The 13,256-nt window shown below is 33.7% G+C and overlaps 1 protein-coding gene across 1 annotated transcript; it reads right to left on the reverse strand.

Moving 5' to 3' along the window:
- Nucleotides 1-5,883: 5,883 nt before the first annotated feature.
- On the reverse strand, nucleotides 5,884-7,359 carry LOC146912443 (Ribosomal protein L34e superfamily protein). The gene has a single exon (XM_085720572.1). It carries the CDS (start codon nucleotides 6,856-6,858, stop codon nucleotides 6,145-6,147), a length of 714 nt encoding a protein of 237 aa, XP_085576698.1. The 5' UTR covers nucleotides 6,859-7,359; the 3' UTR covers nucleotides 5,884-6,144.
- Nucleotides 7,360-13,256: the final 5,897 nt, after the last annotated feature.

The following is a 13,256-nucleotide window of genomic DNA, read 5'->3' on the forward strand; positions in this document are numbered from 1 at the left end:
TTCATTACATAAAAAACTTAACGAACTAACATGTTGCATAATACATACAGGGCCGTCTCAACAAATTCGTAGGCCCGGTTTTAATCTAGTGAGGGATGTTCGCAAATTTTAATTTTGGGCCCAAAAAAATAAATAAGACACTAAAAAGAAAAATTATAAAAAAATGCACTCTGGTAGGACTTGAAATTAAAAAGAAAAATTATAAAAAAAATGCACTCTGGTGTCTGGTAGGACTTGAACCGAAGTCCCTTCGCTCACAAACTCACATCCGCACCACTGAAGTACATTGAATTATTTGAAATATTTTCGCTTTCTTTCTATTTAACAATTATTTGAGTGTCCTTCAAAACAAAAAAAAACAAAAAAAGTATTTTGGGCCCCCAAAAATTCGAGGCCCAGTGTCATAGCCCAGCCTCGACGGGCTTTGGGCCGGCCCTGAATACATACATTTAACTTAGAGACCCGAAGATATTTGGCGAAAAAGATGACAAGAAAGTTTTAGTGCAATATTGTACGATTGAAATTTACAAAGGATTTATTTACATATTGTAATTTTGTCTCAAAATTGTGTTTTCAAATTTTTAAAAGCATAAATATTGTTTCTTTTTTATGCGAAATTTTTAGTTTTAAATTCTTAACACGTGTCCTAAACGAATAAGTTAGCAAGATCCTTTTAAAAAAAACATTTCTTTTGAAGATGACTTTTACAGCATGAACTAATATTTAATTGGTCCATCATGGTCTCATCTTGTTTTAACTTCAAACAATAGAGTTTCCACTTTGGTTTACTCCAATGATCTACGTACCTCAATGAAGTTGTTGAAGAGCCACTAAATCCTAGTGGATTCAACACTGCACCCAAATTCAATGTTTCTGCACCGATTGCATCATGTGTATCACATCACTATAGAGGATACCATATCATTTTTGGATCTTTTTCTTTCAAATACTCTCTACATCATCTCCATTTTCTCTATATCTCTCTTAACTTCTCTCTTATTTCTATCACTCTCTCTATCTCTTCCTACTCTTTTTCTCTAACATCTTTTGTCTTTTTGTGCATAAGAGGGATATGAGGATCAAAATTCCAAGCCACGTCTATAATTTACATTACACTACTCGATTCCTAATATAATTAAAAACAAACATCACATCTTTAGAAATATTAGTAGTTAATATCATTTATTTTTTAAAGTGATAACAAGATAACTGCATTCCCTTAATTACCCTCAACTGAACAATAAACAAATTATTAAAAATTAAAATCTAAATTACGACATAGTGTGGCACAAGAGGTAGATACTTAGGTCCTTAACCCTCTCAAAAAAAAAAAAAAAAAACTTAGGTCCTTAACCATTTGGTTCATGGTTTGATTTCTGACTTGTATGTATATGAAAACATTTACTGGAAGAGGTAAACCACTTAAATGAATCTCAGTACCTCGAGAGGATTAGTCAGCGTGCAGAAGATACCTTTGGTTTACCCAAAAAAATTGAGATTAAGTGGTTAATGAGATTCATAAAATGATGAATTGTTTTTGGCCTGACTCCGAATTACAATAATCCTCTTTCCCTGAGATCCGAAGGGTTAACTCCAAAAGAAAAATCTAAATTAAATTAATGATATTATCAAATAATACAAGTTAAATTGACTAAAATATCATTATTGATATGTAGGGAGCAATGAAAATGTTCACTCAAGTATTCACATTTAATAATTAAAAAAAAATTGTTAGCTCCCCGATTTCAAGGGGAACAATACCTCAGTAATCTGGAGTGCAGACGAAAGAGAAGTAAAGTCTGACCAGAATATATTTTATCAGGAATCAAATTTGGTATTAACCACTTGAGCTCTATCACTTGGTTTATTCAAAACTAGTTAACTTCTGCTTTATAATAATGATCAAGATCAAGACATTTTTTTGTTTATAATAGTGACTAGATAAAGTAATTTAATAAATTTATATTTTGAACCAATAAACCCATTATTTTATTTGAAAAAATGGGTGCTTAAATACACCATAGTCCATGCATTCAGAAGATCTATTATGACTACACTCGGATAGTTATGCTCGAAAGAGCTATTATGACTGTTGTTTTGTTCAAGGGGTTGCTGGTACGTGGATTTTGATACCGTGTTGGCAGTCGATCCATTCGTCACTTTAAAACTCTTTTTGATCCGTATACAATGCTCGCTCTTCATCTTTTTTGTAATCTGATTTCGCACCCGTACGCGAGTTTGCTATGTTGCGCCCGTGAGAAGTGTTTGTTATGTTAGGATTGATTAGGATTAGTCCATTTAGTTTGTATTATCACGATGAATCCCCAACTGGGTTGTATCTGAGTCAGGTTCAATGTCCCGACAATCTCTGTATCTTTTTATTTTTATTTAATATATATATATATCTTTGTTGTCTAAAAAAAACAAGATCACACACGGTCTTTAAATCAAGACTAGACAATCTGCATTTTGAGTTTTATTTAAAATTAAATGTGTGATTTGCTAAAGTCAAAAGATGAACGGTCGTCTTATCTTGTTATACAAACGACAATCTACCGACTGTAGTGACTACTGCCAGCATGGTGCTTTCAGTGAAATCAATTCTTATTTATTTTTTTCTAAATTTTGAGGAAGTATGCGTAATTACATTTTCCGATTTTCGGAACAATATTTTGTCAGACTTTACTTTCTTCTCAGTGGAACTTCAGATTATCAGGGTCGGCTTTCCTTAAAACCAGAGGATTAACAACAACAAAATAATTGAAGGAGAGCATATGTTCATTTCCGCTACCTAGACTTTATGATGTAGTATAATGTATCATCAGTATCACATTATTAAGCTGCGTGCATTTGTCAGTTACATTTAAAAAAATACTGAAATCTGAAAGTCAATTTTTTATACAACCAAAAGGATAAAACATGGCATAATTATCTAGTGTAATGATATTTTGACATCCATTTGATGACAACTTTGTTGACAACCTTGTTTTTTTCACTTCTTATTGGTCAAAAACAATAGAGAGAGAAAAAGGAAGAGAGAGGATAACAACATCATGTGAGTATGAGAGAGAAAGTTGTCCAAAAGTTGTCAAAAAGTGGTTGTCAAAATATCATTTCTCAATTATCTATTACCATTTCCCTATCCAATTGAAATTGTTTATACTATAAGAAGCTACAGTACTAAACTACTTATAAGTGTTTAGAATAATTTCATCTACCTATAACTGGATTTTTACGTGTACAAGTTGGCTTTTAATTTCTATTTTAAGGGTATAAGGGAAGGAGAAAATGACAAAAGTTTGGGATTCCTCCTTATTTTGGGATGTACTTCTCCTCAGCACATGCAATGTCGCAAAATATACCTAGGCTACAAGGCTAGGAGTTTAACTTTCTTTTTGAAACAAAATAACTTATGAAAAAAGTCATTTGAGATAAATCAAAATGCATGGGATGCTTAGCCATATTGATTATAGCCACTCGAATTATAAGCAAAAATTATCAAATTATGCATATTAACAAAGTAATTGATCATATTTAACATATTCAATCCCAATAATTAAAAAAAAAAGTCTATTGTCCAAATTACTTTCCATGACTAACAAATTTGGTCATAAGATTTAAAAAGGGATGAATTGCATGTTTGATCCCTTATGTATTATACGTTTTATGTTGATCCCTTACGTTTTAAAAATTTCAAGTTGGTTGTTTATATTTTAAAAGTTTCAAGTTAGTCTAAAATGTTACTCAAGTTTTATTAAGTTAGTCTCTTCCATCACATAATATTGAGTTTAATTAAACAAAACAAAAATATTAAAAATGTTTTAAAACTGATTTTGTAAATATGTTAAATTTCAACACTCATATTCTCAACCCATATCTCTAAACGGCGACAGAAGGGAATAACTTATTCCAATATGTGTAATGTTTTGGAATTTGGATCAATTGAAACTTTTAAAACATAAGGTACCAACTTAAAACTTTTAAAATATAAGGGGCCGACAAACTTGAAACTTAAAGTAACATAAGGACCAAACATGCAATTAAGCACATAAAAGTTAAATGAAGGGGTAGTTTAGAGATACTATTATTACATATGAGATAACCTATTCAACCAATGAGATATGTCTTTCTATCTTATTGAAAGAAAGATTGAGAACACCACAAAAAAAGAACCTAAACTAATAAATAACCTCGGCCATAATCATAACCTCATTACTGATCAGTGCTTAATCTCTGGCATGTATTGGCATCTACCAAGTTTTCAAGGGATTTGAAAAACAGGTGAATATTGCAGAAATGTTTTCATCAAATAATAACTTGTGTAAGAAGGTAAGACTATACAACCAAGTTTCACACTAAAAATTGCAATCAACACAACGGTTGATTTGAAATTTGATCAGTGTTGTTAATCGCAAATTGCTGAAAATAGGACTTTGTTCAAATTCTGCTACAGAACATCATTACAGTGTTGTTATGGCCGCTGTTTGACAACACTTTGTACTAAACCACATATCAGGGAACAATTAACGGCTAGCTATATAGCCGCTATTTGACAACAATGAAATTTATGATTATTTCAATAAATGAGACAGATTTATAGCATCTCACATTGATAATAAACTATCAAGTGCGTGCATACTGTCATAAACTCAATATCAGACAATCATAAACGTAGAAAATCAATTGTAAACTCGATGGAATATATATAAATTCACAATGTTACCAACCTCTTCAAATCATGGAATCGTGTAGAAGAGATTCACTTGTGCAATAACCTAGAGTTCAAGTAATCGTTAATGAAAGAAATCAATGTAATGCTACTGCTATTTTAGCACTTCTGCATGCAGGAAATGGATTGGTTTGAACACATAAACGAGAACATTTATTTGCAAACACCTCGTTCATAATAAAAGAACAACAAAATCAAGCTTACAGTTACAAAAATATGTAGTCGTGTCAATCTAAGTAAGTTCCAGCAGTAACTAGACAAGCTAGAAAAATAAACCAATGTTTTCTAGAAATGGTCGCTGATCGCAATCTGAACTGCGACAAAAAAGGTCTTTGCAACCACAACGCGACAACAATTAAAGCGGTATCAGTTGCAATTGTGATTCTCTACGGTATCAAGGATCGCGACAACAAGGTCTTTGCAATCACAATTAAAGTTGCATCAGCTGCAATTGATTGTGATTCTCTACAATATCAAGAATCGCGACACGACTATAACAGTGACGGTGATTTATAACCTTGGATTTCGTGGAGAGAATATGTTGTATTTTTACGAGCTGATAAATGAGACATATAGAAAGTACATGACTATAGAAGCAACACGACAAAAAGAAGTCCAATAAACACGGAGCAGATAAACAACACAACAAACTACAGAAGCCGACATCAATAATAAGACAACAATAATCTTCAAAGTTATCACAGAATCATTGTCTCCACAAGAGAATTCAATTTTCAGACAAGAGAAATCAAATAGATAACTAGAGTTTGCATTTACCTGCAAAAAGGATGTCCTGTATTTGCGCAATCCACTTCATGGTTAACAGCACAGACAACCTCTTGTATGAAAATCTGCCTACAACGAAATCATACTGACTGAAAAAGAGAAAGTGTACCGTTTTCATGCTATACCGGACAGCTTACGAAACTAAGTTCAAAACAAGTTATGGACATAACATAGGTTTATTTACATAAATTCTTTCAAACATTTCACAAGTGTTTATGCCAGTAGATAAGCTCAAATAAGCCAATCCAAATTAACTAACCTGCAGCTTATATCAAAATTGGGAACTTAAATCCTATGCAATTCTCACAAAATACATGGCATAACAATAACAATTAGAGACAATAGAATTCAGAAACCACACACAGAAATTGTAAAGACTTATAAACCTTGAAAGAAGTGAATCCAAATAAATGTTTTTATGTATATTCTCAAGTATAACCAACTAAATTTGTATGAAACATAGTTCCTTACAACTTATTACCAAAAGGCTTATTTAAAGACATCCTATAGTTCCTCAAAGAATGAGAAAACTTCAGATCCAAAAGGACAAATTACACATTCTATAAAGATCCAATGATCGCTTTCCTTCCTATAAATCAGAAGGATATTATTGTTTTGTGTACTGTCACCTACTTCTTGATCTTCCGAAGTTTCTTCGTCGGTCCCGGAACTTCTAACCTACCAACAGAACAACCACACCTAGCTCTCAGCACAAGCACAGCTCTTCCATTAATCGGTGCCATCTTCTTAAGCTCCGCTTCAAGTTCCTTATGATGATCACGCGGCAATTCAAACAAACCCTTCTTACAAACACCGCCATCTTTCACAAAAGACGGTGAATTCTTCACACAATCTTCAGTCTCTAACTGAATATCAAATTCTGCAGCTTTCTTCAAACCCTTACAATTCGGATTACCGCATTTGTTACTTGTGCAAACAATAACACCCCATGTAGCCAATGCAGCACAAACAACACTTATTCCAATAGATAGATAAATATAAGGTGCATAAGAAACTTCTTCCATAATCAGAAAACACACCATACTCATAATCTGAAATGACTTAATCACTAAAAGTTCAACATAAGGGAAAAACAAAAATCCACAAGCAATAACAACAGCAATGAACATAACAACATCAATCATAGCTGATCTAGATCGATCACAAGGTGGAATCTTAACAGAATTTGATAAACTATGGTTCCTCCTATTCCTTTGAAATTGATTAGTTTGCTTAGATTTTGAATATTTCGATCCGAATTCGATCGAATTCGCCATGGATGATTGAACTGGAGGTTGATCAACTGACTTACAAAGAGAGATTGAGCTATGGAAATAGACCATTTCAATCAAAAACACCAAAAACCATCAAAATTCAAATCTCAAAAATCAAATTTTCAGATCAAACCCATCAAAATTTAACCAAATTTGAATCGACCCATTAATCAAAAACTTGTAAAGATTGAAACTTTAAAGTGATCTGAGCACAGAAAAGATTGAATTTTGTCGGTGCCCAGATGGATCAAATTCACAAAAAAGGGATTTTTTTTTTGGCCCTTTTTATGAATTTCAATTCAATTTGTGATGATCCAATTCAATTGATTGAAATAAGATTGAAAAATGAAAAGGGGTGAAAATTGAAAAATGAGTGTTTGAAAATGGGTTTTAGGTGTTGAAAAGTGAGTTGATGAAGAAGCTAAGAAGACAAAGAAGGGTCATCATTCACTGATTTATTATCATCATATATATCATATGATAATAATATTAATATAATTAATATAAGATCCCCTAAAAAAACAAAATAATTAATACTATAAGATATGAAATGAAATCTCAAAATGTTTATTTGTGAAGTCTATTATAGTCATAGTTAAGTTACATACACGGCAAAAGAAGAGAGAGAAAATGATAAGGTACAATCTCTTTCAAAATATAAACAAAGGGTCTTGTTAACCGGTGTTCTGGGATAGTTAATGAATCCAAAAATAGAAAAATTGTCTTAGAAATATAAATTGTTACTTTTGACTAACTAATTATTACACCACTTTTTAATAAAATCTTACATCTTTTAGTTGTTTAACCAATACCCGAGGGCACTGGTTAACATTCTCCATAAATAGATAAAAGAGCATCCTGACCGATGTTCGGACATTGGTTAATGATACCAAAAAAAGAAGTTATTATTAAAAAGTAAAACTTTTTTTGACTTTTATAGATTGATTGCATAATTTCAATGTAATAAATACTATATAATTTTATTTTTTACTATCATTAACAGATGTTGGGGGCACCGGTTAAAATCGTCTATAGTCGAAATTGATTTGAGCGGATATTTGCATAATCTTTTTTTAAAGTATTATTGACATTCAATCATTTTGTTGAAGAAATTAGTTAAATTGTTAGGATATGTTCGTTTTGATCATGTCATCGTATCTCATACAGTAATATTTATATCTGTATCGTTAGCGTTAATAGTGATCTCAAAATGAGAATGAGAAACGTTCTAACCCATGACTATCATTTTAATTTGTGATTTATCCTAATTTTAGTTTTTGAATTAATCAAACTTATTTTGCTCTCAAAAAATAAAAGAGAAAATTAAAAGGTATTACCACAAGGATTGTTATGGGAAGGAATTTGAAGAAGGTTATATGATGTTTTAGAATGGGCTTGGATTAATATTTTTTAAATCATGGTGGGAATGATTTGGTGGGACCTTCCTATGGGCTTGGCACACTTTCTTGAAATTCACAAAAAGGTGAATATGATTCTTGTAAAATTTTTGAAAATCCTTTTGATATTGGATGTGGAAATTGATAATTCTAAACATTATTGGATCGAGAGTAGAGATTAAACCCAATAAACATGAAATTATATCTTAAACCCTAAAACAAAGAACTAATTAATTAATACATAGTTATACAAGTATAAGAAAAATTAAACCAAGTCCACATGTTCTAATTCAACTGACAAAATGTCGAAATTGTTAAGCCGGACGCTATGATAAGAATTTGAACCTCAACATCTTCATTTATGTGTGAGTTTATAATGGTATATATTGTTACAACCACACATGTCCTACACCTAGTTCGAAACTAAGCTTGAGGTTGTGAGTGATGACTGATTGGGTTTTACAATATGTTATTTTAAGGTTAGTACTTAGAGTGGTGACCATTTTTACATTAAATTAGGTCGATATATGCATAAGAGAACTAGTTTGAATTAATATGATAACTTTTAGGCCAATTGACATTGTTGGCTTGAGAGATTATTATATATGGGCCTTGTATGTCTATTGCATTTTCTGTGGGTGTATTACACGTCTTTCCTGCATGCTGATTGTGTTGATTTCCATTTGTTCTCTTCTATATATGTGTATTTTATATGTATGGGTATGCTTAAGTAGACCCTATTTTGAAGGATTGCATTGAAGAGACTATTGTGGGAGGAGGAGGACGTACTAGTTTTGGGAAACATTAAGTGATGGATGAGATATCTATTACTCCCCTTCATCTTTTTTTTTTTTTATTCAGCAAATATAATTAAACGCCATCCCCGCAAGACGCAAGGTATGGACGAAACAAGATACAAATGGTGCCGTATATAGACGGTACACCATAATCACCAAACAAAACCTCTGAAGATAAACCCACCAAAACACATCACCACCTAAGACAGACACCTTAACAGAACACAACACTGTAAACACAAAATCCACAACCACCCATCGCCACTACTCCCCCCAAAAGAACACCCCTCAAAATAAAACTCTCAGACTTCAACACCCAAGCTGAGCCACATTCGAAAAGCTCCTAACCAAATGAACAAGCTGCTTCCACAACCTCTCGATCTCCGATCCACCGAAAGAGCACAAAACAAAAGCACAAAAACCAACATAAGCCAAAGAGCTAACTCCCGATCTCGAATCAAAAGTGATCGGTCCATCAGACTTTAGAACCAACTCAGCAGGGCACCCCTCGCCCCCGGTACACCAGAGAACACCACATCAAGTCAAACAGGATTGCAGCTAGACACCAACTCCCGATCTCGAAGCAAAGATAATCGGCCCACCAGATACCAACACACAATATGTAAGACGATAGACATGTTATGTGATTGGTGCAAACAACAAACCAGTCACAATGAAAAGGCTCAAACACAACGGGACACGCACCCTCCAAACACCCTAAGCACCTAAACAACTCAAAAGCGCCAACAAGAGCAAGTGAGGACGAACATGGACCTGTGAAACAGAGGCTGCCTCCAAAATGAAATCACCCCAACAAACACCTGCCTCCTCACCTAAACAGCATCAGCCACTCCCTTATATAGCTCTCGTCCGCAAACCGTTCCAACATCAAATCCCCACCACCGCCGCCCCACCACCACCTCAAAAACGACCCACCACCACCACTCAAAACAACCCACCACCACTACAAAAACCACCCGTCAAACTGCCTCACCAAGAAACAAATGGCCACACAAACACGACTCGAGGAAGACGAAACCGAACAACAAAACCTGGGCAGCGACGCCGGTTTGAAGCGGAAACTCAACCCAGATCGTATAAAGGCGGCCACCGGTGACATGGAAAAGGCACCACCACCACACATCACCACCACCACACAACCGAAACACTATCACCACTGTATCCGCATCATCCCACCACACCTCACTGCCACCAGTCTCCACTGCATAGACCCAAAAACCTAACAACTTCCTCCTTCACAACAACAACACGAAACTCCCTAAACACCACTCTCCCATCGCCACCAACAGTCACGAAACAGCACCGGTGAAGGAGAGATCTGGACACACACAAACAAAAATCGCAGATCTGGAAACAAATCAAAACGAATTGGAAAACGGAATCGGACCGGAGCAAAAACGGAGAGCGACCCAGAGGGGCTAAAGAGAGGTGATACCGAAGACGGCGTCTGTAGAACGACCCACCTACTTCTGAACCTAGCGACGGCGGCGCCTCCCTGAACCACCCCAAGTCCTCCGGCGAGGCAGAGACACGCTGCCTAAACACTCACAGACCGCAACGACGACAGAAAAACAAGACACCGGTGCCGGATCTGACAGATCTGACGAAGAGCGGACCCAAAACCGCTGGAAGAGGAAAGGGTGGCACCGGTGGTGCGGAGGTTGAACCTCGTCGCACCACCACTCTTGTACTCTACATTGGAGAAGAAACAGTTTGGATTAGAGGAAAGAGGTAAGCGTTACTCCCCTTCATCTTATAAACTCTTTATAAAATATAAACATATACTACTTTAGGTTGTTAGGTAGTCGATTACTTCTTCTATCTCATATTAACTGTTATATTTAGTTTGTGTATGCTTCTTAAAAATTGATTAGTTGAGTTTTTTTTATAGTGACCGGGGTTTAAACACCTGATCTTGCATATTTTATGCATTATCCTAACCAACTGAGCTAAACTCACGAGGAATGAGTTTATTTCAATAGTAAAATTATCATCTATAAAAGGAAAAAGCCATAGACTATGACATAATAGTTTATTGGTTTCACACAAATGAGTTCTTTTACTGTCATTTGAGTTTCTTCTAATTTTGATTTGATTCCAAAGTCTCTTGTGGTTGTGCTTTATCAAATCACTCTAGCTTAAGCTTATGAGTTGTCTATCCATTTTGATTAGTCAAACGGTGAATACCAATATATTACAACACATCGGCGCACAAGCTTAGGATGTTAGCACCATCATTTTTCTCTAGATGTGTATTTTTTTTTATCTTGGTTTGTCTTTTATTGTAAAAAAAAATTAATTTAACACCTATTAGCAAATAAACAAATATGTAAATGAATTTGTTGTGCTATTCGTGTGTGGCGTGGTGCCTATCGTACCATGCAGCAACATTGTTTATTAAAACACTCTTAATAATTGTATTTAGTGAATTAGTTATATGGATTGTGCAAAACTTACCTTTATTGACAATAAGGTGGTAAACTTACTTTGCCTCAATTATACAATTGTTGACTTTAAAATTACTTTTTGTTGACCTTAGAATACTTGAATACGTATACATGTGGAATTTTGGTTGGAGTGAGAAATAAGCATGGTAAAGTGGAGGAAAATTGCGTCATGCCTAATAGTAGTGGTGATATACACGAAACACTTTCTATTCATTGCTGGCCAGGCTCCATGTGTTTACAGCAAAAGTATAATTGGGGATCTCATTACTTTCATTTATTCATTTACATAAGCAAAAATAAAAAATCAAAGATGTGTATTTTTATTTTAATTAATTAAATCAAAATATATATTTTCAAAAGTTAAAAATAGGCAAAATACAAATGCATGTATTTTTTTATTTGTTTTGGCTTATACTAAAATAAGACAAATATTAATGAGTATCCTTAAAACACTTTTTTATTTTACATAATCTTTAAGACAATATCAAAGAAATAAAAGTATAAAATAATTAGCAAGGACAATTTTATTAATGGATCAGAGTTCGAATATCAAATTCCCCATTTCTCCACATTTAAAATGTGTGAGACCTAGTCAATAGACTAGTTGAAAAAAAAAAGTAAAATATGTTGGAATATACTATGATAAATAAGTATTTTGATAGTGTGTCCTTAAAAAAAAGCATTTTGATAATGTGAAAGTTTAGTAACCCTAAGGTGGATAGAGTTTGTCATCCTTATAAGAAAACAATGTAAGTTTGATTGTCGAGTTAAACAGATCGATAATTTCAAGTTCGATTAAGAACTAAGTAAAATATGAACAAAGATTCAACATGGTTGAATCTAGTAGAAGGAGTCGAACTCTATCAATGTGACAATTCAAAGTTTGATCTCAATTATGAGATGTCTCTATTCATAGTGTTCGGCAATAATTCGAATATGATTACTCCCCGCGAAAGGAATCAACAAAAAACAAAACATATGATCAAAGATTGTTTCAATAGGAGATCAAATTCAAGCATTCCCAAAGAGTATAATCATAGATAAAACTCGTTAATCACTTAAGTTAAATCATTTCATTTGCACACAATGGCTGCCAACTAATGACAACTTTTTGCCAAAATTAGAGTAAAACGATAAAATTAAAGGCAATGATGGTTGCATAGACATAAAGATACAGAAGTTTCAGTCATCATATTAATTGCCAAACGCGTACAAGAAATTATCAGTACAAGAAATTATCAGTACATGTCCTATATTAGTGGCCAAGAGTCAAGCAAAAGATCGATCAGGTTATCCATTCATAATCAGTACAAAAGCACTCAAGATATGGTTAAGCTCAACATTAAACCATTAATTATTGTTTTCTATGACTTTTAAAATACTTCATTCATTGTACCATTATTATATAAATATCTATTTTGACTTCATGTGGTATGTACTTTGCCTTTGTGAGTTCAGGGCCAGACCTTGAGGAGTGCAAGAAGCGCTACCGAACCGAACCTCTAAAAACTATGAGCCTCAAAAAAAATTATAATACCCACCCTCATTGAAAGAATCACAACAATTATTTCTTTTTCACATAAACCATTCGTTTTGCTCTTTCCTACGACGTAGGAGTGACATTCCAAACGCACCGTTAGATAAATTTCACCTCTCTTTCACTTAATTTTATTTTGTTTTGTTTCGTGTTTAAAAGTTCTTCTAATTCTGATTTTTTTAATAAAGCTTAGCTACACAAAAAGAATTGCGTTTTGATTTTACTAGGGCCTATTTTAAAAATAGAACCGAGCCTTATCATAGGAACG

Source organism: Medicago sativa, chromosome 6, assembly GCF_051527215.1.
Source record: "Medicago sativa cultivar Bolivia chromosome 6, Bolivia_mono, whole genome shotgun sequence".
Lineage (NCBI taxonomy): Eukaryota > Viridiplantae > Streptophyta > Magnoliopsida > Fabales > Fabaceae > Medicago > Medicago sativa.

Coding starts and splice junctions, on each gene's coding strand:
- LOC146912443 (XM_085720572.1), bottom strand. CDS start 6,858: ATGGTCTATTTCCATAGCTCAATCTCTCTTTGTAAGTCAGTTGATCAA.